Genomic DNA, 26875 nt, shown 5'->3' with positions numbered 1-26875 from the left:
TCACCTAGCTGCCCCCTAAACCTACATATTTTGAAGGTACCCACTATTCTTCTATTAGTCACTCGGGTTCACAACAGGGGCTGCCTATCCTGATGCTTCACTTTCCCCGATCCACATAACCAACCAGCTGCCAAATATTGGCATATCATCCTCCACTAGTTCTCTTCCAGCTGAACTTTTTCTCTCCTCACAGAGTCTTTCTTAGTCTAGATCCCCATGATTTCTCTCCCCCTAGACTTCTGCTATTTGGTCTCCCTTCTTCAAGTCATTCCCCCTCTCTAATCTTTCGGAAGTGATTTTCTTAAAGGATATTTCTGATCTTATCATCCTTCTTTTGGCCCTCAGTCACTCAGTTCATGTGTCAAACAGAATTGTGTCTCATTGTGTTTATGTCTTTCTCTTTGTTTAGCTTTCCCATTCCTCCCCTTTCTCCCTCTTTCCCCTTCTCTTTCTATGTATCTCTCTTCATATGCATATGCATACATATTCAAAGACACACACATATAAATACATATTTTTCTGTATGTCTCCATCTCAAGATAATGGGCACCCTAGAGAGTCAGGTCTAGAGTCAACAAAACTGGTCTTCAAAATCAGACTCAGATACATATTAGCTGAGTGACCCTGGGAAAGTCACTGTTTATCTCAGTTTTCTCATTTGTAAAATTAGCTGGAGGAAGAAAATGGCAAACCACTCCAGTATATTTGCCAATAAAACCCCAATCAAAATGACCAAATAGCATCTTAGTATAGATAAAAAGCAATATGGTACATGCAATGGATAGAAAGTTCTCTTCAGAGTTAGGAAAAACTAGATTCAATCTTTCCGATGATCCCTAGTGCACAGATCTAATGACATTGGGGAAATTGCCCAGTATTTCAAATATCCCAACAAATACCTTCATTCCAGAGAGCCCTAGGAGGAAGAGAGGTAAGAGATTTGATCTGGGAGCCAGGAAGACCTGCATTTGAATCCTTCCTCAGGCAATGATTATTGGTATAACATCGGGCAAGTCTTTGAACCTATTTGCCTCAGTTTTCTCATCTGAAAAACTGAGATGATTGAAAGGGTTATTGTGAGGATTACATGAGATAATAAATTTGAATCTTGCATGCTTATGCTACATGAACATCAGCTACTGTATTACTATCGTTGTTGTAAGATGCTGAAAATGTGTCAACCTGCATTTTTAGAGGGGGTTTCCTCACCTGGAAGTTCCCCATCAGTGAAATCCCATGTCTAGCCCCTATCCCTATCTTATTCCTAGCAGTTGAGTAATCTCTCACACAGCAGCTGCTGCTTGGACTCGAAGAAAAGGAAGTATTCTTCTCACTCAATGAACAGGTCAATGAAATGGGTGTAAGCACATGGGTGTATCCATGAAATGTTAATAGAAGCACAGAAAGCTTTCTAGTAGATGGGGTAGATTCTCTAAAAGAGCATTTTCAATGAGATCTAGACCAAAGCTACAGAAGATATGAAGATATGGCCTCCAACGATAGAGAGAACACCAGCATCGAGGACATTGCAGATGCAGTGAAAAAAGTGCATCTATATGTTTATAAACAAGATATTTGACATAACTCTAATTTAAAAAATCTATAATTTTATCCATGGGAGTTCTCTAACCCTCACTGCAGATCACTACTCTTCCACATTTGTTTATGAATTTTATTTTTTAGTTTTTTTGCAAGGCAATGGGGTTAAGTGGCTTGCCCAAGGTCATGTAGTTAGGTAATTGTTAAGTGTCTGAGGCCGCATTTGAACTCAGGTCCTCCTGACTCCAGGGTGAGTGTTCCATCCATTGCACCACCTAGCTACCCCTCTTCCACATTTGTTGAGATTCTATGACAAAAGAAATGATCCATATCTGGTCACTGGATCCAGATGGCTCTGAGAAAGTGAGGCTGGTGGCCTTGCACAGCCCTCTCTCCCTTAAATCCAATTCACTTGCATGTCATAGCATCGCCTCCTTGATTTCATAGTCCTCTTTAAGAATGATGGACAGGGGGCGGCTAGGTGGTGTAGTGGATAAAGCACCAGCCCTGGAGTCAGGAGGACCTGGGTTCAAATCCAGTCTCAGACACTTACTAATTACCTAGCTGTGCGGCCTTGGGCAAGCCACTTAACTCCATTTGCCTTGAAAAAAAAAGAATGATGGACAAACCACAAGAAGTTCACCTCCAGGGAGGGGGTCATCCTGCTGGTAATGGGCTTCTCTGAACTTGGCTAATCTGGTTGTACTCAGGGGATCAGGACACAGAGTCTATTTCTAATGTCCACTACACTTCCCTAGTGCATGGATTGCTCACCAGGAAAGTAATTGGATTAAATTGCCTCTGAAGTCCCTTCTAGCTCTGAATCTATTATCTGATGGAAACTCTTACTTTCTGAATGAAGGAGCCCATACACCAAGCCCTCTGGTTTGGAAGGACCTGCTGACAATATTCCGGCAGCCTAAGGTCTCCTCCATGTAATGTCGACACAGGACAGTAGGGCTTCCATAATGGAAGAGAAGACAGGTCTTTGGTAGGGGAAGACTTGCAATACACACCCAGTGCATTCATGTTTCTGACATTTCCATTAAGGATCTGTCAATCTTGAAAAAAAAGGTTTCCAATCACCCTGCTTTGCCTTTGACTGTTTTCCACTAAAATAAAAGAAAGAAAGAAAAAGATGGCACAATGGAATGGCAAGAGGCCGATCATATGAAAGTCAGACCTTTGCAAATCTAAGAGAGGCACAAGAGATTTGTCTGCCATTAGTATAATGGTTTCCTTAGCAGTGATGTAATTCATGGGAAAAGATGGTTGTCTCATGGGTCACATCCACTCTATGACAGTTGCTTCCCTTTGGCTATCTGAAGAAAAAGCACCTAGCCTGGGATTTATTTTAAATAATCACTGTCCACTGGATCATTTCCAATGACATTTCAAATATGAAGGACAGTTTTATCTAATCAGAAAAGCAACAGAGAAGTAAAAGGCAAATAGAGAATAAGTGGATTCTTAAAACTGACCAGTCCTTGTCACTGGGTCTGACAGAAGCATAATTTCTAAAAAGATAGTCAAATGCTAAGTGCTGTTGTCATTATTGCCTGCATTTTCATCTACTTTGAATTCAGACAGAATTGACAACCAATGCAAAACCTTTCTAATTAAAAATCATGAAACATTATTTATCTGTTGATGACATATTTCCAATGCCTCTATATTAACCTCATGATAGTATGAGAAGCAGAATGGCATAGGGACTATAGACTCATATCAGGTGATTCACCTATGATACACACTGACCAAGTGAACTGGCCTGATACCAATGAACCAACTACATCGGGGAGGAACCATTTAGTCCAAAGAGATCAAACAACTGGCAGGAAGCAAGGTAGAGGAGATAAAGATGTGTCCCTGGGGTCATTGAGACTTGAGTGTCTTCGAGACCTCTCTGGGACAGTGTCTCAGGAAACTTTCTAAGATGTTACAGGTCTGGAGTTGATCTACATTAATAGGGAATTTTCTTTCTAGTATATCAGCACACTGATGAAATAATATTTACTGCTGTCTCCTTTTCCCTTCCCCTACCACACACACAAAGTTCAATTAATTGGAAGTCATCAGTGGCTTCCCAAGTTGCCAAATCCATGGATCTTTCCTCAGACTTTTCTATCCTGGCTCTTCAGTGGGTCAACTCACCTTTCCTGACGATCCCTACTCCTCTGACTTTAGTAACACTAAACAATGATCTTTTCTAGGCAGATGACTCCCAAATCTGTATCTTTAGCTCTACTTCCAAGACCCCCCCCCAAGTCTAATATTTCCAACTTCTGGCTGGACAGAGAGATCTGTATGTCCTTCCTAAGCAGTTCAAACTGAACGTGTCTATAACTCAAGTCATTTTTTTCAAATTCTTTCCTCTCTACTAAATCTCTTATTTCTGCCATGACAACTATTCTACTATTGATAACTAATGCAAAGCATCACTAATTATAATCATGAAACAGAGTGTTTATCCCTGATGACTCATTTCCAATGCCATGGAATCTTCTCCATCAGCCTGCTTGCTCACTAAGTCACCCTGGAGTCTTCCCTCTCCTTCATCCTAATTTCCAATTAGTTGTCAAGAACTACTGATCCTACCACAGAAATATCACATGTATTTACTTTCTCTTTCCACACAAAAGGGAATAAGTATTTATATAGTCCCAGCTATGAGCTAGGCACTGTACTAAATTTCTTAGGAAGTAATTACAGTGGTCCTTCCCCCACATTATGGGGATTAAGAGCTGAGCATTCCTGCGAACTAGAAAAATCCATGTAAAATTTTGGCCCTCTCTTTGTACCAGAAAAGAAGTCTGATATTTTTCTTCTTTTATGGGGTGTTTACAGCATCTTATTGTAAAATTTGGGACAATATTATATATATATATATATATATATATATATATATGTATATATACGTATATAATATATTTCTGATTTTTTCCTAAATATTTTCTGAGTCATCTGCTGGCCTTCAGGCATCTTCTGTAGTTTCTGCAAAATTTCCCTCAAAATTCCCACTTAATTTCTTAGACCAACCCAACCTATATCAAAATTATGATACAGAAAATTTTGATGTAGGAAGGACTATGCTGCTGCTATTGTTTCATTTAAAAGTCCAAGTAATCATGAAAGTTCTCTAGATTTATAGGACCTTAGCTTTGATGGCACTTCTGAGGTCATATTATCTGTATCGTCTTTGGCAAGACTCTTCTATTTGGATCTCTGTTTCCTCACATACAAAATGGGGAATTGGTTGAATGAGTTTTGCAGCTGTAGTTCTAGGATCCTATCATCCCTGGCACTCCACTTACCCACTTATATAATGAATGAGTTGGACCAGATGGTCCCCAAAGCCTAGCTCTAGGAGCTTATGAAACTTTGTCTATTATATTTTGAAGTTATACCTTTGGTGATATTTCCTATGATTTAATAAAAAAAAATATGATCCCCTTAGCATGCCATTCATGGAAAAATTGCAACTTACCTTACAGTTTCATTTTAAAGTGATTTCCCAAGTTGATTAACTTCTATCTGCTTCAGTTTCTTGAATTGGAAAATGGGGGGTGGGGAATAATAGCATCTCCCCGACAATTGTTGTAAGGCTTAAATGCAACGGTAGCTTAGCATGGGGTCTGATTAACTAATACCTGTTTTCTTCCTTCTTTCCCCATCATATAACAACAACAGCATTAATAAAATTATGTGTGCGTGTGTGTGTGTGTGTGTGTGTGTGTGTTACTGACGTCATGACCTTTTAAACTCAATTTCTTCTTGCATAGCTGAGATAGCTGTCAATTTGGAACTAAAAAGGGTGTCTTGTCCAACTCCTGCTTTTTGAAGTTAAGAGATAAAACCCAAAGAGTTTAGGTGACTCAGTCAAAGTCACCTTCAGTGGTATTTAAGGAAGGCTCTGATTATGGAGGGCCTTAAATACTAGACTATTTTAAAAAATTTATTTGGTTTGTAATAGGGAGTCATTTAAGGCTGTGGAGCTGAGGAATAAGATGATCTGATCTGCACACAATAAGACTGGTTAATGAAAGATCTATTAGAGAGCCAAAAGACCAATCCTGTATTTCAGACAGGTAAGGATGGTGGTTTATATTAGGGAAATGTCAGTGGAAAGAGAGGGGAGAGGACAGATGAAAGACATTTTTTTTTTCAGAGACGGAACCAATGGATATAATTGTGGGAAGTGAAGCTAATGTAATCTAATCTCAGAGAATTTAGGTCATTTGTCAGCTATATTTCCTCGTTAATACAATAGAGTTTCAGAGTAGAGCTCCATCTCCCTTCTAGCCACAGAAGTCGGACTCAAGGATTTTCAGGGGTTACCCACATTCCATTGCCTTCCCTTGTACCAGCATCTCAAGACCAACCTCTGTTGGGATGCACACTATCTGTTCTCTGACATTCTCCTCCCCATTTATGCCCATGGTATCTTCCTGGTAGGCTAGATCATACTTCTTCTATTACTCAGGTAATACTCTTTTCCCTATTGGAAGACTGGACTTAGGAAAATGATCTTTAAGGCCCCTCCTAGCTCCAGAGCTTTGACCCTGTGACCATCATACATTTTAGAGATTGTTCCGATCTCTAAATGAAGTCTCACAAAACAGCAGTTTGGGGGGAGAAGGTCCCAGGGATGCTGTAGATAATATAATTTGCTATTGATGGAAAAAGAGACTCTGAAACAATGACCCCAGCCAAAGAAGTGGGGAGGGGGAAGACTCCTCCTCACCCATTTATCAGCTACATCTCCTGGGTAGTGTAAGAGAGCTTCAGAACTCGTGGGACTCAAGTGAGATACCAGGAGGCAATCTGCATGTTAATCAGAATCAAGATTTAATAGCAACTATTATTTCTCATCTCAGAAATCTCAAGATTAGCAACTGAGACATGACCAGACTTTAAATAAAGAATGATACAGATTTCAGTTTTCTTGCTGTTTTTTTTTCCCCTTTAGAAAAAGTTTCCCAGTCCCTGATCTCTAAGTGAAAAATTAAGTCTCCTTTGAGCTCCAGTGTCAACTTCTGGAGACTTAACTAAGATGAAGCAGCAAGTACATTGGTCCAGGGTACCAAATTCAGTGGGTATGGTCCTTTGGCTTTTGCTCAGCTTCTCATCTGAGGTAGCTAGGGCCTCAGGCTAGTTAGTATGTCTTTGTCTTTTCACCAAGGGGGTGTCCTGGTTGAGTTGTCCTCAATTTGAGTCTCCTTCCCTCCCTCCCTCCCTCCCTCCCTCCCTTCCTTCCTTCCTTCCTTTCCTTTCCTTCCTTCCCTCCCTACTCCCTCATTTCTTCCCCTCCCTTTTGTTCTTTCCTTGTTTCTTTTTTCCATACCTACATATCTAAACATAAACATGCATGTATATATATATATAGACACATAGCGACATGTACAGATGATATATAATTTACTTGACCAAGTAACCAAAATTTCTGGATATATTCTACTTCCCCCTGATTAGGACAAGGATTCTGATTTTTCTTTCTTTTTTTTAAGGTTTTTGCAAGGCAAATGGGGTTAAGTGGCTTGCCCAAGGCCACACAGCTAGGTCATTATTAAGTGTCTGAGATCGGATTTGAACCCAGGTACTCATGACTCCAAGGCCGGTGCTTTATTCACTACACCACCTAGCTGCCCCCTGATTTTTGTTTTTTTAAGCTTTTTGAGTGACCCATTTGAATCTTCAGGGAGTCATTCCCCTCCTAGCCGCCCCCAGTCAAGGATTTTCAAGGGCTGTCTCATTCCCTAACCTGGGCATCAGTGACTCATGACTATCCTCCATTGGGATGCATGCTGTCTAATCTCTGACGTTTTCCTCCCCACTTATCCCTATGTCATCTTTCCCAGTGTCTAACTGACTTTCTATTCCCCAAACATTACCCAAGTGGCCAATAGGAGCCGCCTCTTGGTTGCTCCAGTTCTAAATGAGTCAAACCAAAGAAGGGAAGGGCCTGGGGCATCTGTCACTTGCTCCCTTTTGGCTCCTGCAGTCGATCATCATTCCGGGTACCATCTCTACTTCTGGGGTAAAAGTATCAGGAGGTCGTGGGACCTCATCGAAGAGGGAAGCTAGCCTGGTGCACTATAGGATATCCTTACTATAGCACAGACTTGAAAGAGAGGTTTTCTTCTGGTCGCTTATTTTCTCCGGGAGGCTTTCCACTCACACCATCTGCCCTACCATGTTCCTGAAGCATCTTACTTCAGATAGCTTCTTTCCCTTTTGCCATTCTTCCTAGACTCAGTTATAAGACCAAAGATGGCTTGATTGACTGAAATTAAGTTATTTGTGAGGCAATTGGGACCAGTCCCACACCTGACAAATGTCAAATGTCTGAGGTCACACTTGAACTCAGGTCCTCCTGTCTCCAGGGTCAGATCCACAGATTTAGAGCTTAGAAAGACCCTCCAAGTCACCGAGTTGAACTCTCTTATTTTACAGATGAGAAAACTATGACCAAGAGAGATGAACAGAAATCTCTACAAGTTAGTAAGAGTCTGAGACAGGTTTTGAATCCAGGTCTAAGTACAGATTTTATCTGCATTGCCCAAGGATCACCACTTTATCTTACAACATATCAATAGTGGCTATCTTTTGCTCAGGTCCAGGCTGGAGCAGTCACCCAGCAATCCATTTCTTCTCGCTATTGTCTGAGAAACCAATTACTTTACTCTGTTTGCCCAGATTCTCTATTATTTTCAACTGATTCTCATCCAGTAACTAACAAAGGGCTTTACTCATGGTGACACTTAATACAACAAACATTTATTAGACACATACTGTGTGGAAAGTATTGTGCTACACCCAGGAGATATAGAGATTTTCTTCTTTTAAGTAGTCTGCATTCTAATGGAATGAGGAGGGAGAGAGAGCTAATACAAATATCCAAGAAAATACAAGATAAACAATTCAAGAGGGAAGAAATCACTGAGTTCTAAGGAATCAGGGAAAGCTTCCCACAAGAGGTAGCACCAGAGTCACCTGAACTGAGCCTTGAAGGAAGATAAAGGTTCTGGAAACTGAATGGAGGAACACCTTGTATAAGAGGCAAGAGAGAGGAGAGGAAAACTTGGGGGTCCATCAGTGAGGGGATGCTGTCTGTTTCTAAGAGAGGGTTATGAAATGGGTCGTAAGGTTGATGAGAACCAGGCTGTGGGAAGAAGCAAATAGAACACTGATGAAGAATGTGGATTGGTTACTGGACTGTAGGATCCTAGCAGGAGAGCTAGGAGGCACTTCAGAGCCTGAGTACTCATTTTACAGAGAGGGAAACTGAGACAAGGGAGATTACTCAATTCAGGATCATAGAAACGGACCTACGTATTTTGACTGATGAGGAAATGGGACTAGAGAGAGAAAATATCTTAGATCTGGAACTGGAAAAGACTTGGAGGTCACTGAAGACAACCCCTTAATTTTACAGATGGGTAAACTGAGGCTCAGAAGGAATAAGTTTAAGATCATGGACTTAGAACAGGGGTTCTTATCCTATTTCGTGTTGTGGCTCCCCTTGGCAGGGTCTAATGAAACCCAGAGATCCCTTCTCATGATTTTAAATGTACCAAACTATATACCTATAGAGCTATATATTTCCTCTCTCTCTCTGTCTTTCTCTCTCTCTCTCTCTCTCTCTCTCTCTCTCTCTCTCTCTCTATATATATATATATATATATATATATATATATATATTTTTGTGTGTGTATGTAAATAAATATAAACTCATTATTACAAAGGTAACCTATGGTATTGGTACACAGTTTTCAAAATTATTAAAAAAGAAATTCACAGGTCTCCTAAAATCAAAAGCTTTATTAACTCCCTCATTTTCTTAAGAAGCAACTGAGATTTAGAGAGGTCAATGACTTGCCCAAAGTTACACAGGGAGAATCTGAACCCAGAGCCTCTGACTGGGCCACACTGCCTCAGGATTCTGTTAGAATCATTCTTTCCTGTATACAGGAAAATTAAAGCTTCAACATCAAGTGGTCCTAGCTAATTCAAGCTAGTCCTCCAGTGGTGGTCTCTGATAACTGAGGAGGAGGTTGAGGCTGGTGGAATACTTGAGCTTGAGGGTTCTAAGCAGCAGTGGGTTAAACTTATTGCCTAGGCACACTAAGTCCCACATTAATATGGTGAACCTCTAAGAGTAAGGCCACCCAGGCTGACCAAGAAGAGGTGAATAGGTCCAGGTCACAGAGGGTAGGTCAAAGATCCCAGACTAGTTAAAGGTAGATCAGGTTCATGATTGGCTGCGGTGCTTCCAGGCTGCACAAGGAAGAGAGAGCCAATCTCAAAAAAAATTATAAAATTAAAAAATTGAGCTTGTCTCCATCTTGCCCACTCTCCCACCCCACAAAGCTCTAGAGGAGGGGAAGGTTCTATCCATGCTCATGGAGATGCTTTTAACCAGAAACACTCACTGATGGATCCTTTGCTGACTGAAAGGGGCAGTGTAGCAGTCATTTTCCTCCAGGTCTGGCAGTGTCTCCTTGTCCAGTCTCATAGGCTTTCTAGGTAACCATCCACGAAACCTGCTTATTTGTTTATCGATCCTGTGGTACAGGGGAGGCAAGATCAGACAGGAAAGTACATCAGCATTGCCCTGAGATTCCTCAGTGAAGTCACAGAGCCTCAGTCAGATTATATCTGAAACGCAGACACCCCACCCCCATTCCCCAAGGATGACCCAAAACTTTGAAAGCCATACGAGACTCTCTGAGTGCCCTGAATACCAGTCCTTCTAATAAGATAAGTTGTGATTCCACTTATGTAGTATCTTAGGACTTTCCCAGCACAAAACCTAAAAACAACCTCATTTTATGCTTAGAATATCCCAACATTTCCCTTCTGTAGGCATCTCTGACTACAATTGGTATGGGGAAATTAATGACATATCATGAAGAGGACAACACCAAAAAATAACTAATGGTGTGACATTTGCATAGAATACTAAGGCAAAAGGCTTTCCTGGTCATGGAATGTCATGGCACTAGAATGTCATGATGGTAGGATGTTATGACAATGGAGAGAACGGCAGCATCATGGACATAGCATAGACATGGAATCTTATGGCAATGGAATGCTCTGACCAGCAAGAGAATGGTGAGGCAAGTACCATGTTATGACTGAATATCTTGGAAATGGAATATTGGGACAATGGAGTAGTATGAGTGGTAGATTATTACACCAACACAATATTGTTGCAATAAAATGTTGTGACAATGCAGTATGATGGTTGTAAAATGTAATGATGGTTGAATAATATAAATATGTAATAATGGCAGAATATTATAACAATGAATAGAATGGCAACATCATGTCACAGACATGGAATCTTATGGCAATAGAATATCATGGCAATGGAATGCTGTGACCCGGAATAGAATGGCATGGCAATACCATATTATGGCTGAATGTCTTAATGGAGTGTTGGGATGATGGAGTAGTATGGGTGGTAGAATATTATGCCACTAGAAAATTGTTAAAATAAAATATTGTGGCAATGGAGTATGATGGTTATTAAAAATGTAATAACAGTAGAACATAATAGTGGTAGAATGACATGGCAGTAGAATGAGTGACAACAGAATAAAATGGCAGCAGCATGTCATAGAAATGGAATTCTATTGCAATAGAATAACATGGTCATGGAATGCTGTGACCAGCAATAGAAATAGATGTCATGGCAGTAGAAATGTCATAGCAGTGGAATACAGTGGAAATGGAATATTATAGTGATAGAATGTCTTGGCAGCAGAATGTTCTGGCAAATTACAAGAAGCAAATAAATTCCTTCACTACAATCTACTACTCCCATTGATTTTTTATTTATTTTAACAGTCCTTTTTTGAGCCAAGACGGTAGATCTCATGGAGTCAGGATATATTATCAATCTGGATATTCTTGTCTGAAAAATATACTGACTGATGTTCTTCATTCAGGAAAAATAAACATGTCACCCAAAGGAACTTCTAGCCAAGGATTGTGGGTCACTTAGAAGTCTAAGTCCTGAATTATGCTAACTTAGCAGAACACTAAAGGAAAGGGACCTCCCCAAAAGGACCAAAGATCAGCACATGACAAGACAGAACTCTCAAGTATGCTTTGTTCCCCACTGGGAGCATCTGCCTATTTGCCCTTTCTTTGCTCCTTTGGTCCACATCATGATAAGGACAAAGTCAGACTTTAAAGCACCACAATTGTAAATTATGTCTCTTCAGAAAGACCCTAGAATAACTGACAAATACTACTGGACTTTTAATACTAAGGTTAGAATCTCCTAATATTTTCCTTAAGATTTTCCTTTTACCATCTCCTTTTTCCTATTTGATCAAATAATCATGATGAGAAGAAGGTGAGGACAGGTGTTATTCCCATTTAATAGAGTTAGTCAAAACATTTGAGACTATCTAGTTCAACCTCATCAATTTACAATAGAGGAAACTGAGATCCAGAGAAGGAAAGTATCGTTGGACTGTGAATCCAGAGCTTCAAAGATCCTCAGGGACCAATGAGTCCAATGTCCTCAACTGACAGATGAGGAAACTGAAGCCCAGAAGTCCTAGGGGCACATGGCCAGCTAACATCTGAAGCAGGCAGGCTGTAAAACTAGGTGTTCCTGACCCCAAGTCTACAGTTTTATCTATTCCCTAACGTGACTTCTCCTTCTGCAGTCTCCTGCCCAATGGAATAAGTGCTTCAGCACCCAGCAATGTACTTTGCACCTAACTCTCAAATGATTGATTAAGAATTGGAGTTATATAGAATTAGTCCTGGATTCAGTCAGGAGTAGAATGGAAATGTTCTGGACCTTTTCTTCTTTTCTAGAGATTAAATAATTGGGGTTTTGGGGTAACAATTAACTGAGGAAAGTAGGAGAAGAGTGAGGGGGCTACAGAAGGCGGAATCATATGAAGGAGAAAATACAATGAAACACGTACTGAGTACACTGATTTCCCCCCAGCTATTGTCTTAGTCTTTTCACTTATTTGGCACATTGTTGGGGCACCCTCATGGGCACAAAATTTAGTCACACAGAAATGTGAAAACTAAAAAACCAGCCCAACAATGAAGAACTCATTTTAGACTAGTCGTGTTCTCAGATTCCTTTGTCCTGACCATCACCAGATCCAAGCCCAGTCTTATCACTGATTTTGGTCTCATTCTTGACCCCCTGCCTCTTTTTCTATCATTGCCTCCCTCTAAAAATCACTGAAATAGGGATTTTATTGATAATTTAGTCCAATGTTCTTTTGTTACAAACATGGAAACTGAAGATTAAAGAGATAAAATCCAGCAATCAATTGATAAGTGCTTTTTGAGGATCTATTAGGTATATTATCTCATTTGATCCTCACAACCCTAGGAGTCAGTTACTATTATTTATTATTATTATTATTCTCATTTTATGCTTAAGAAAACAGGTTGAAGGAGGTTAAGGAACTTGCTCAGGGTCACACAGTTAGTAAGTGTTTAAACAAGATTTGAACTTGGGTCTTCCTAATCCCAGATTAGACACTCTACGCCCTTTAACATCAAGGTACTTTACAGATAATAACATAGGGATTATTACAGTATATTACTAGGGAAATCATATGTATATTTATATAAAATGTATTATATAAAATATTGATATAGATATAACATTACAAATGAATGAATGAGGCTTAGAAAGATTATAAATGCTTTGCCCAAGGTCACATCGATAGTGAATATAAGGAGAGCAAAGATTTGAATCCAGGTCTTCTGATTCCCAGTTCATTGCTTTTTTCAACAAAGCACATTTCCATTAAGAGAGACATAAGGTTTAGAACAATGATTTTAATTACTCTGATACTTCACTGTGGCCAGAAATTTAGCCAACTTTTAAAAATACCATTGATTAGCCTTAGTACATCCTGCAGAGACCAAATGAGATGGTCAGAGGACTAGGGAACACGACAAAGGAAGACTACATTTCTTGAGGGAACGATCAGGAAAGAGAAGATTAAGACATGTGAGCAGTTTTCAAATGTATGAAAGCAGATCCACGGAAAGAAGAATTCGCATGGATCTCGACTCCAATGAACATGACTAGGGGCAATGGGTGCAGGCTGCAGAAGGTTCTATTTTGGCTTTATTTAAGAGAAAATTTAATTATATTTATTGATTAGTAATACATTAAATATTAGTAATATGTTAATTAAATATATCATTTTATAACAAAGATGAGAGCTTTTCAAATGCAGAAAGGGTTTTTTTGGGGGGGTGGGGGGTTCTCTTTCATTGCACATCACTAATCAGTGGCTAGTCAATCAAACAGGATAAATGAATAAATACATATTAAGTGACCACTTGTGGAAGATATTTTACAGGGGACCTCTATTTCAGCACAAGTCAAATGAAATGGTTTTCGAGGCCCCTTCAACTCTATAAATTTGTAATTCAGATCATGCAGCTAGACAGCCACTCAAACCAATAGCAAAACAATGGTAGCAGGGAGGAAGGACTTTTGTTATCCCCTCCAATTGACTATATACTCCCTGAAGTCAGGGACTGTTTTTTCTGTTTTTGTATCTCCAGTGCTTAGTAGTGGTTGGCACAGAGCAGATGATTGATTGATTGATATCTCCTATGTTTCTATCCCTTTAAAATGAAAGCTCTTTCATTTAAAGTCATTCTTTATATTTATATTTTCCATGCCAGGAGGAGGTCTGTGATTATATCAACACAGGCAAGTCCTGGATTTTTCTCTATCAATTCTCACTGATAGATTTTTTGCACCTTCCAGAAGGAAAGGATTGCCAATCACTGAGAAGTTGAGAGATTGACCAAGGGTCTCACAGTCAGCATGGGTCAGCACTTGAACCCAGCTCCTTCAGACTCTGAGATGACCCCTGAGCCATTCCATCACACAGTCTCACACAGAAATGTCTATCAACAGGCCGATGAATCTCCTTTCAGAAGACTCTTAAAATGCACAGGATCATCAATCTTTTCTCCATCATTCAGAGGATAATAGGAGCTAATATGTAGAACACTTTTTATATTCAAAGCTAATGGGTTTCCAATCCCTACTGTCCCAGGTTCAGGGGATTATCATTCTAAAAAGATTAATATACCTTGAGGAAACATAAAACAGAAAGGAGAGACAGCATTGAATAATGCAAAGAATTCTGGCCTGGGCCATAACAGGCACTTGGTTTGGAGGTCATGATCTAATGCTTGCTGGTGGCATGACCATGGGCACATTGGTTACCTCTATCATATACTAGTTGTAAATATCAAATGAGTTAATATTCTTAATATTAATGAGTTAATTTATAATATCTCTAAAGTGCTTTGCAAAACCAAAAGTCCTAGAAATGGTCTCTGAGGTTTTTCCCAGCTCTCTGATGCTATGATTCTACATTTTTTTCAGTCTTGGAATAGTTGTGTGAAAGGAAAGGGATGCTAGCCATGACCTCTCAAAGTTCTTTCGGATGCTCCCCCCACCCACCCAATGTTAAGCTCCAGTGGGAAAATCTTCCACATGAAACCTTTTCTGATCCTTCTACTTGCCTAGGCTTTCCCCTCAAATCACCTGCAAGAAGTTAAGAAAAAGCCTGTGCTTTGACTTTCCTAAAATTATAAAAATAACCAGTTAACAGGCATTTCTAAAACACCTGCTATTGGCAGGGACTAGGAAATGAAGCAGTCCGTGCCTTCAGGGAGCCTCCATGTATTCAAACTGGCTCATCAAATAGCCTTCAACTATTGTTAACCTTATACAGTGAAGGAAATCGGAAAACTCATGAAAAAAAAATTGGAATAATTGCCCAAAGTATTCCTTTACAAGATAGCAACCACAACTAGTGACATCTTGACCTCTCTCATATCTTCAACCTATGTTCAGAATAAGATAATGGTGTGTAGACTTTTCCTTACATCAGAATTTGGGATCATGGAAAGAATGAAAGTCAATTATGAAGCTAGGACTCCTTGCTTGTCTTTGGGTCTATACTCACTGGTTCATCAGCATGGGGTGTTCTCAGTATGAATTTTCCCCCCAATGCTAATCAGCATCTCTTCCAAGACGTAGCCTTACAGAGATGCTTAGGGCTAGAAGAGGTCAAGGGGCTCTTTCTAGCTCATTCAAATGGAATTTGAAAGGGCAATACCACTAATATAAATCCTGTCATACAGTCTACTGCCGGTGTGATCTTATTCAAGTCATTTCTCCTCCTGGACTTTAGGAGAAGGGTAGGATTTGATAGGATACTGCCAGTTCCAGGTCAATTATCTTAGGATCCCTTTCATGTACAAGTTGTGTGACCTTGGGCAAGTCTCTTTTTTCACCAGAAAAACAAGAAGTATGGTCTCTGAGTTGCTTTCCAGTTCTTTGAGACTACGACTCTACTTTTTAAAGTCCTGGAATAGTTTTGTTTGAAAGCAAAGGAATGCCATCCAAGACTTCTTAGTGTTCTTTCTAACCCCCCCCCCCCAATTTTAAGCTCCAGTGGGGAAAGATTAACCTGATTCTAATCCCCTCACCTTTCAAAATCTCTCCCCTAAAGTACTGATTTGATTGAGAAAGAACACATCCATCTAGGCTATGGTTGAGAAAATTCCTTTAGCATACTAGTTGCCAACCACTGAAATTTTACCTTCAATGCCTATGGAAGAAAATGAGAGGGAAATCAAACAAGTGTCTTAGGACTGAAGCCTAAAATGGCACTTAGACACTGCCTCCTTCATCCCCTTGTGAGTTCAAGTCTCCAAGCTGAGGTAGACATGGTAGACTTGCCCTTAGGCAAGCGATGAATGACAAATTAGACAGGACATTCCACTGGAAGTGAGGAATCCTATGTTATTGGTGTGACCTGGCCTTCAGCTTTCTATGGGTGATTTAAACTCTCTAAGCCTCAGTTTCCTCATCTGTAAGTCTGTTGAGATCTAGTTCTAGAGCTGGAAGGGACTATGGACAGTCCAAGACCCATCATCTACAGATGAGAACACTTAGGGAAAGCTATGGAAGCATCATTTGGACAGCTTTCTAAAAGCATTCACAGATGGGAGAATTAGTCTAAGCAAGGCTGAACCTCTGCCAGGTCCAAAAAGTTTATTGTTGGTTATTTTAACAACATTGCAGTTTTGATTGATATTACTAAGAGTAACAAACTGTAATCAGTAGAGAAATAATTCCTACTTTATAGTACAATATGGATTTGGGTTCAGAAGAATTTCTACTACAAAAATAAATTTCCCCCCTCTAAATCCCAAACCTGTAATGTATTATAGACTATATTCTTATTATTTACAGATTAAACTCCTACTGGAAGCGCTCAACTGAAAAATCCCTAAGATACTATAAAGTTTAAGAGAAGAAAATTAAAAAAAATCTTATCTTCTGATAAACACTTTTTGTAAGTGTTTCTTCCCTGATAATACCCTCGATGACAGATTTAGGATAAAAGCAGACTCATAACCAGGGTGGGGCTGACAGAGCTTTGTCTCTGAGTCCCCAAATTCAGAAGGAGCATCAACTCAAGGCAGATGTCCTCCAGCTCAGTAGAAGTCACTTTAGTAAACCAATTCAACTGACTTGAGTGAATTATTTTTTATTTTATTTTCACATAGTGAATTATAGAGTTGATTTGAGGACACCATCATGCTGCTTACCCTTAGTAACAAAAATGCTTGTGATGGGTCTATATTTGGTGAATCTTTAACTGCCGATTACTATTTGTGTTAGGTTACTCCATCTCATTTTCTTTGAAATTTTCTATGAAATGAGAGGACTTACTGGATGATCTCTCATGTCTTCTCAGCTCTTGATCTATGATCTTAGGATTCAGTATCAATTTTAGTCTCTAAAATGACTGATAACACTCCACTGTTTTTGGTGTCAAATTCTTCCATCTACACAAGGAAGGATTTTCTGTAGAACATCTCAGAGAGAAAGTGGCAGACTACTGAATCACATAGGGTCTTGAATTCTGCCCCGAAAGAAAATATTTTGACTTTAGGACAGGCATCATTAAGCAAACTTCATGGTAGCCTCTACCAAGTAGGGAAGAGCCTCACAAAGGAGACACCTTTGTGAAAAGCACAGTCAATCAACAAACCCTAATTACATGCTTCCCATATGTTGAGAACTGGGCTTTAGGAAGACAAGCAGGAAGGAGAAGAGATCTCTCTGCCTTTTAGAAGCTGTCTCATTTTAGGGGTTCACATCATGATTCTAGCCAACATGACTATGATATCTGTTGATGAGAAAGTACATTTGCATATTTCAGGTGGTTTATGGAAAAGAGGATTGTAGAGTCAGGAAGCTTTGGGTTTCAGTCTTGCCTCAGTCACTTTCTAGTTATACAACCATATTCTTTTTCTGGGACTCAGTTTTTTCCTTTGTAAAATGGGTTAGTTGGATTTCATGGCCTTTGATGTCCCTTCTAGCTCTAAAATGAGGATTCTATGATCTCACTTGAGATTTTTTTCATAATCTCCATTGCTCAAATGAGAAAACCAAGATTCTGGTAAGTAATGCTTTACCCAAGGGGACCCAGCTGGAGCTTGAACACTGACCTTTTGAGTCCCAAGTCTAGTTCTCTTTTGACTTCATTCTGTCACCTTTGTACTATTTTTAATTTTTTTTTGATTTTTTCATTTGCCTTGCACCAATCCAGATCAGAATTCCTCTATGACCTGGCAGATTCTGAAAGGTCTTTGGCTAAACAACACCTATGGTCAACCTGGAGATGAGTCTGCTCTGAAGAAATTATCTCCCAAGGGCTCATACTGGAAGGCTTCCCAATCATAATATCATGAGATTCCAGATCAAGAGCTGGAGGGACTTCAGAGGTCAGTTAGACCAGCCCCTTCATTTTACAGAAGGGGAGAGTGAGGCACAGAAAGAAGTGACTTTTCCAAGGTGCCAATAGATCATAAGAATCAAAGCCCAGATTTAAACACAAGTCAATAAGCATTTTTAGGCACCGGGTTAAGCACTAGTCTGAATACAGTCAGTTTTTTCACCATAAGTACAGTCTTTGAGAATTCAAAGGCTCCTCTCCTCCCTGCCATATGGATTCAATTAGTCTACATAAAAAATGGCACAGCCACAATTTGGAATATCCCTCCTTTGAAGCAGGTCAGAGAAATGGGAGATATTATAGGGTCATGTTTTCAACTTCTGATCTGGAACTATGATAAAGCCAAAGGAATTAGAGTGAAGTCCACAGAGCTGTAAGTGGAGCCAGCTTGTACTGATCCCTGTCAGAGATGTGTGGGGCTGGGTTTCTTTTTCCATTCCTTTGGCCAAATCCTCCCAGGTCCCAGCTACTCCTTGGATGCACAGTCCAGGTCAATAGGCTATTGTTTCGGTTACCAGAAAGTAACTTATTGAATAGTCAAAGGCTTTTGGAAATAATAAATTTATTTTTCTAGTTTGTAGATTGAAATCTACAGTTTTTTTGGGGGGGGGATAGTGGGGCAATTTCTCTATTCAGTCATTGGCCCAACTCGGGAGAAGAGGAGAGAAGTAGCCCAGGTGTGGGCACAGTAGAAAGAACATTGACTTTGAAGTTGGGGAACTTGTGTTCAAATCCTTCCTCTACTACACGTGCAAATCACAACCTTCCTGATCTGCAGTTTCCTCTTCTGCAAAATGAAGGGGTTGTCCACTACCTATAGAAAATATATATACACACATATACATGGATGAAGATATATAACTACATATAGCCCATACACACATAGATTTAAATATTGTGTGTATGTGTATATATATATATATATATATATATATATATATATATATATATATATATATATATATATATATATATATATATAAAACATGCTATATGTTATACCCTGAATAATATAAATATTCTATTTGTACACATAGGCAAATACATACACACAACACACATACTTCATGTATGTGTATATATGGACCTTTGTCTGTATATGCATATATCTAGATAGATAGATAGATAGATAGATGGATGGATGGATGCTTTGAGGTCCTTCTAGCCTAAGATACAGGAACAGGATTCTCATTCTCTTTCTCTCTCTTTCTCTTTCTCTTTCTTTCTCTTTCTCTCTCTTCCCCCTCCATATAATGTATATGTAATGCAAACACATGTAATACATATGTAATATGTGTAATATATGTGTCCTATATATTCTAGATATATCATTCTAGTTCCTTCATCTCCCTGTGCCTGAGTTTCTTCATCTATGAAATAAAGGGGCTAGTCTAAGGAACCTCTGGGGATCCCTTCCAGCTTAAGATCTACCACCCAAGGATTCAATTTGGTAGGTTTTCATGGAGGTTCTTTGACAAAGAGACTGAATGGAAATCTCTGAAATTATGATTAGGAATCAGATAGTTTGCTGCTTTTCATTTCAATTCTGTTTCCATGATAACGACAACAATAGTGTTTTAAGGTTTACAAAGTATTTTTACTTCTCTCATTCAACACAGACAATTCTGGGAGATTACTGACTATTAATGCCTATTTTCCAAATGAAGAAATGGAACTAGAAAGAGGTGACATGACTTGCCCAGGGTCCTATGACCTAGAATATTTCTTAGTATCTAAGGCTTCTTGACTACAGGTCCATAGACAAATTCCATGCATTTCTATAGTTAAATTTGAAACTTAAAATGATTTCAGATAAGAAGACAAAATATATGATTTATTCAAGAAATACTGAATAACTATTTTGTCTCTATGAGCATTTGAGAGGAAAGCATAATGTAAGATTTTTCCAGGATGGATGCCTAAACAGGATCCATGGTGATGGTTCTAGAATGAGTTTACAGTCACCATTCATTTGTAAGTATGGTCACAACTGAGATCTTTCTCAGCTCTGAGACTGCGTGATGGCCTTAGTCTTGAAGGCACATAAAGTAAGGCAGGATGTCAAAAGGCAGAAATGGGAATGGGAGAGATTTCAGGGAATAGGAGAGGCAGAGGGCAGACCCTTTTTAGGGGACAATACGTGATACAATTTGGTACAGAGTATGTGATGGGAAGGAGTAGTGAAAAACAAGGTAAACTGGAAAATACATTAAGCAAGGCCTTGACTGCCAAGATCCTAAATTCATTTTTTTATCTGGTATCAAGTCAGGTAGCAGCATATAGGATGGATTGGAGGTAGGGTGAGAATGAGGGTGGGGGAACTTGTTGGGAGATTAATCCAGGCAAACTCCATTAAAATGTAAGATGTCTGAGGGCAGATCTTTGGATCCTATCTCCAGCATCTAGCGCAATCAGATAATAAATATGTATTAATCAATCAATTGACTGATTAATAAGGGCCTGAACCATCATAGTCAAGCTATACTGGGGAGATAAAATTGTCAGACCTCAGCAGGTGATTAGCTATAGGGGAAGAAAGAGAAGAGCCATCATAATATTAGTGTAAAACCTCCAACTCCTATCGTCTCTAGGATAAAATAAATTAGAAATCCTCTGCCTGGCTTTTGAGACCCTCCATGGTAGAGTGACTCCCCCTTCCTGATCTTTTCTTGCTTGATGTCACTCATGTCCATGGGTTCTCCATTCTTGCCTCACTGGCTTGTCCATTTTTGCCAAACTGGTTGGCCCACTACACCTTGAACACCAGTGGTTTCCTGTACCTGCCATCAGCTCCCCTCTCACCTCTATCCTGGAGAACACCTAACCTCCTTTAAAACAGGAATGGCTCAGGTGCTACTCTTTAGATGAGGGTACCCCCAGGTATCAGTGTATCCCCCCTCTTAAAATTACTTTGTCTGTTATTTTGTATTTGCTGGTATATGTGTTGTATTACCCCCCCCCCCCCCCCCCCCATAGAATGGAAGCTTCTTGAAGGTAGGGATGGCTTCATTCTTATGTTTGCATCTCCTGCGCCTGGCAAAGAGCAGGCAAAGTATCATTAAGAAGCCCCCCAAAAGGGACTTTGTAAGAATCAAATGAGATAGCATATGCAAAAATGCTTTGTAAAATTTACTATATGTCAAATTATCATTGGGCAAAGTAATGAGTATTGGACTTGAAGTTGGAAGTCCAGAATTCAAATACAGATATTAGTTACATGATGGTGGGTGAACCACATAACCTCTCTTTTGCCTCAGTTTCCTAATCTGTAAAATAGAGATAAATAGCATCCTGCTATCACAGTTGTTTTGAGTATCAAATGAGATAATACTTTTAAAGGATAATTTATATAGGAGGATTAGATTATGTAAATATTGTTTATTGCCATTTTAAAATTTTGGTTAAAATAAAAAAAAATCAAAGAAATCAACTTGGGAGAGTGGCAATACCTCTCTCTTATAAAGAGATTGACTGGGAGTGTTTTTAATCTCATTATGATGTGGGAAAGACTAACCAACCTGACTTTTCTCATGAAGATTATTCGAGAACCATCAAACAGACAAATCCAAGTGGGAGGAACATCTATAAATATGGCTTCAAAGGAAGCACTTTGTTGAATGATTTTTTCCCCCAATTTTGAAATTGTTCTTTTTAGTGTCACAGAGACCCACAGTCACAGTGACTTTAGCTAAGTTCTGTTCCACCAGAAGCTAGGACATTCTGGACTGATAATGGCTGGAGGGCCTGGGAGAGATTTCTTTTTCCTTTCCTTTGATCCAAATTTTCCTTCCTTGCCACTCAGAGACACTCAGGATTGGCATTTGAACATTCTCTATCTTGAATATTATCACTGGGATATGTGAGTCTTTTAATGATCTGAATGAAGGTTTAATAATCATGAAATGTCTTTAAACTATGAGTATATGTGTGTGTGAATATATATGTCTATATGTATGTGTGCATACGTGTATAATGTGTGTGTTCATGCATTGACTCCTCTCTGTTTATTTCTTTTTGTTTTTTTGGTCCTTTTTTTAGTTTTTTTTTTTTGCAAAGCAATGGGGTTAAGTGACTTGCCCAAGGTCACACAGTGAGCTCATTATTAAGTGTCTGAGGCCAAATTTGAACTCCAGGGCTGATGCTCTATCCACTATACCACCTAGCCACCCCTTCTCTGTTTATTTCTGAGGAAGACACAGCCCCTAACCCCACCTTCCAAGGCTAAATCTTATCTGTTTGTATCCCCAATCTCATTCCCTTCAGTTTTCTCCCTATAGCTTATTCTATGGATCATCACCCTTCTCTAAGCCTCAGCTTCTCCCTCTCTCCAGCCTCTTTTCCCTCTGCCTACAAACAGGCTCAAATTTTCTCCATAATAAGTTAATTTTTCACAATCTTGAGCCTTCTTGTTTTCTTTTGTGTTCCTTTCCTTGACTGCCAAATTTCTAGAATATAAACGACCAGCGCTCCTTATTCTTCAATACCCAGTCGCTCCTCAGCCAGGGATAGGGACTGAACCTGTGATTTCATTGGTGTAAGGGGACTCTCAGGTGAGAAAACTCACTCTATCAGTGGATGGCATATAATTTGAAGCTTGAGAGTTGCTGGAGGGGACTCGGAGGTTGGGTTGGCCAGGGTCACCCAGTCAGATGTCAGAGTCAAAATTTGAAACCCATGTTCTCGTGGCCAACTTTTAATCTAATGGGAGATGCTAACTCTACTAATCAATCATTTCCAGCATGTTTGGAAACAGTCCTTTTTCTCCTTTGTATTTAAATGGAAAGTGTAACATTTAAAAATGTAAAACAGGGGCGGCTAGGTGGCACAGTGGATAGAGCACTGGCCCTGAAGTCAGGAGGACCTGAGTTCAAATTTGACCTCAGACACTTAATAATTACCTAGCTATGTAGCCTTGGGCAAGCCACTTAATCCCAATGCCTTGCAAAAAAACAAAAACAAAATTGCTTTCTGTGAAAAATGCAAAACAGCTGTACATATATGTCTATACATGTATGTATGTGTTTATGTATATGTGTGCATATATATTTTTTCCAAGTATTTTAGTAGTGTCCAGCTCTTTATGACTCCATTTGGGGTTTTCCTGGCAAAGACAGTGGAGTTTTTGCTTATTTCTTCTCCAGTTCATTTTACAGATGAGGAAGCTGAGATTAAATGAGTAGCTCAGGGTAACACAACTGTCTCTCTCTCTCTCTCTCTCCTCTAGCTACCTATTATCCATCTATTCATGCATCCATCCATCTTTCTTTCTCTATCTTTATCTCTTTTCTCTCTTTCATTCTCTCTCTCTCTTCTTTCTCTTTTCTCTTTCTCTCTTTGTTTCTTTCTCCCTTTTCTCTTTTTCTTTGTCTCTTTGTCTCTTTCTTTCTTTCTCTAATTTCCTCTATCACCTATCTGTTTATCTACCTATCTTTTCTATCACCTATTGATATATCAATATAGTTATCATCTATTCTTTCTTTCTCTCTCTCTCTCTCTCTCTCTCTCTCTCTCTCTCTCTCTCTCCTTAACCCTCTTAGATCTTGAAGTGAGATGGGAGAGGACCTTATCCTCTTTGATTACTAGACAGCCTATGCCACACCTGCCCATGCTTCTCCTCCTGGATTCTAACTTCTATCTTGCCTCCAGAGATCCACACTGTCCTGCTTCTCTACCTGACTGTGAGACTCCTTCTTTCTCTGCCCTTTTCCTGACTACTCATTAACTTCCCAATCACCATAGTTTGTTCTTTTACTCTCTTCTCTAAACTATATCCCATGATAATTTCCTTCTTCCTCACAATTATCCTTTGGTAGATCACCAATTGTATTTACTTGCCCATTATTTTGCCAGTCACTTATTAGTGCCTTTTTATATCCCTGTATACCTATTAGTCCGAGACAGTAGAAGAGAAAGGATAATCAGTATGGGGACTCTGGCCTCACCCAGGGTCATCCATTTAGAACAGAAAGAAAGGGGGACTTAGGGGACAATTAATTCAACCCCCCTTATGTTATAGAGGAGGAAACTGAGACCCAGAAACTTAACCCAAGGGCCCATAGCTAATAGGTGACAGAGTCAGGGCTTCTGAGTCCAAAGCAGCACCTTTTCTAACTTCTTCCCCTACTCTATGGTGGTGATACATGCATACCTGAAACCATACACTGTAATACACTGAGCATAAATGTGATTTATAAGATATTAAAGAGCAAAGAGAAGCTATTTTGGATTAGTGGGACCAGGGAATGTTTCTTAGAGAAGGTACCATCTGAGGATGTGGGATAATGGAAGAGAATTGGATTGGAATGAGGTGATCTGGGTTTAAAAACCTGAATCTGACACTTCACAGCTGTGTGACCTTGGGTAAGTGAGCTTGATGTCTTTGGTCTTTTTTAATGTACCCGTGAGGTCAGAATCCTGTGTTTTTTAATAGATATATAGAGAAAAGTCTTGGTTTGGGAAGTCCTTCCACTAGCTGCTGATAGCAGCTCTTAGGGTTAGTCATCCCAGCAAGTTGTCAGAGGCACAAAGAAGTTAAAATGAGTTAATCACTGTCATACAGTGAATAAATGTCAGAAGAACTATTTGAATCAATCTTCCTAATGCCAAGTGTCATATTCTAATTGTCTCTATCAGGTCTGTGGAGATGAAAGATTAATCTGGCAGCAGTATAAAGAATGAGGGCAGCTAGGTGGTGCAGTGGTTAGACTATAAGGCTTGAATTCAAATCTGACTTTAGACATTTCCTATTTGACCTGGGACAAGTCACTTCACTCTAATTTGCCTCAGTTTCCTCATCTGTCAAATGACCTGGAGAAGGAAATGGCAAACCACTCCAATGTCTCTGCCAAGAAAACCCCATTGGGGGCATGAAGAGTTGGACATGACTGCAACAGCCTAACAACAATATGAAGAATGAAATGGAGCAAAGGAAAATCAAACGTGGGAAGACTATTTAGTATATCATTGCCCCACAAGAAATGAATGTGAGGGACTGGGGACTTGAGGGACTAATAAAGTCTTATGGTTCAATTCATATTTCAGTGGAGTACATCAAGGTGTAATAGAGAGTCTTTCATTGTTCCCTGGATGCTTTTAATCACTTTCTTTTCTTTTATTTTCAGAATATATAACAGCCAAAAATAGCTCAAGCTATTTAAACTGGACACAATCTTATTGTGAAGGGGATGGAGGATGACTACTGGGCTTGTATTACTCCTCTGCCCAATTGCCTTTAATGAATCAAATTCCAGGAAACTGAGGCCCAAGTGGATGACTTGCTCAAGACCAATCTCCTAGTATGTAGAAGGTCCGAGATAAATAACATGGTCTTCTAACACTTCTCAATTACTCTTGTAGCCATGATGCCTCTTTTAATAATGAACTCTAAGTAATCACAATGCACTTTCGTTGGATGCCAAATTACTGTTTTGGAGATCAAGTATGGGCCTAATATACCTGTTACCTAAGGACCAATCTGCCTGTGGAAAGACTCATCACCAGGCTGACTGCCGAAAGATGAACTTTTCAGCCATAGCAATTCTTACAGATTATCTCTTACGTCACTGAGGGGTTGGAGTCTGTTATTTCACTGTTAAAAACTAGAGATCCTTAAACTATAGAGACAGGCCAACTCTCTTCAAAGCCTTGAACAAAGTTAATAAAGAGAATTTTATTAAGCGACTCCATTAAGTAGCACCATTACATTAACTGTGGACATTCTGATCCCTATTCGCATAAACATAAAACCAAAACAACACCGAACCCCAAAACATTAGGCTGAAATGAACTATTAAATTTTTCAAAAAAACATCCATTAATTGTCAGACTAATTAACTCATTTGAAAAAAAGAACTATTGTGATTTGGAAATTTAAAGTCTCTTATTCTAAAGCTTACTAAGGGAACCATAAAAGAACATTTCATTGCCATCCTCCCCCCTTTCTTCCCTCTAACCAATCAGAAGAAACAAGCTTTGGGAGGATGTGGAGTATTTGCGACACTGAACAATACAGCTGTTCTCACAAAAAGGGTGGGTTCTGGCCTCTGCCAAAGTTATCTATTTGCCAACTTTGCTAATACAACAGCTCTCAATCTGAGATGAGAGAGCCGTAAAGAGAACCAAACTGGGGCAATCAGTTCATAAGAGGGTTGTCAAATACGATTTAATCTGTTTCTATTTAGATCAGCTTTCAAGGACTTCAGAGTAGAGGAGAAAGAATTTTAACTGGGAGGAAAAAACCCCACATCTTTCAAGTCAAAGAGGTTCAAAGCCTTCCAAATTGGAAAGCACCAATTCACCTGATCTTAGGCACTTGAACGGATGATTCCCCCCCCCCCCCAATATAGTTGCAAACTGGATTAATTTCCTAGCAGGTCTGGCTGACTGGCTTAGCACAGGGAAGGCTTGGAGAAGGCCATTTCTAGCCCGGCTTCCCTTTTATGCCAGGAGGATGGGAAACAAGTCTTTTTTTAAATCGGACATGTGGCAGGCTT

At 39.5% G+C, this 26875-nt stretch overlaps 1 protein-coding gene across 6 annotated transcripts in view; it reads right to left on the bottom strand.

Moving 5' to 3' along the window:
- The window catches only part of ANO4 (anoctamin 4), a 413892-nt gene that overhangs the window by 95964 nt on the left and 291053 nt on the right, over window positions 1-26875 (bottom strand). For 5 of the 6 annotated variants that reach the window (XM_074226672.1, XM_074226673.1, XM_074226675.1 and 2 more), the window contains one exon: window positions 9972-10103. The exons of the other annotated variant lie outside the window; for it this stretch is intronic. In XM_074226672.1, coding sequence (XP_074082773.1) covers window positions 9972-10103 — 132 coding nt within the window. The remainder of the gene's footprint in view (window positions 1-9971; window positions 10104-26875) is intronic. 6 annotated transcript variants of the gene reach the window in all.

This window comes from Macrotis lagotis, chromosome 2, assembly GCF_037893015.1.
Source record: "Macrotis lagotis isolate mMagLag1 chromosome 2, bilby.v1.9.chrom.fasta, whole genome shotgun sequence".
Lineage (NCBI taxonomy): Eukaryota > Metazoa > Chordata > Mammalia > Peramelemorphia > Peramelidae > Macrotis > Macrotis lagotis.
The sequence above is the reverse complement of the archived record's forward strand: the minus strand, read 5'-3'. Positions and strand labels throughout refer to the sequence as shown.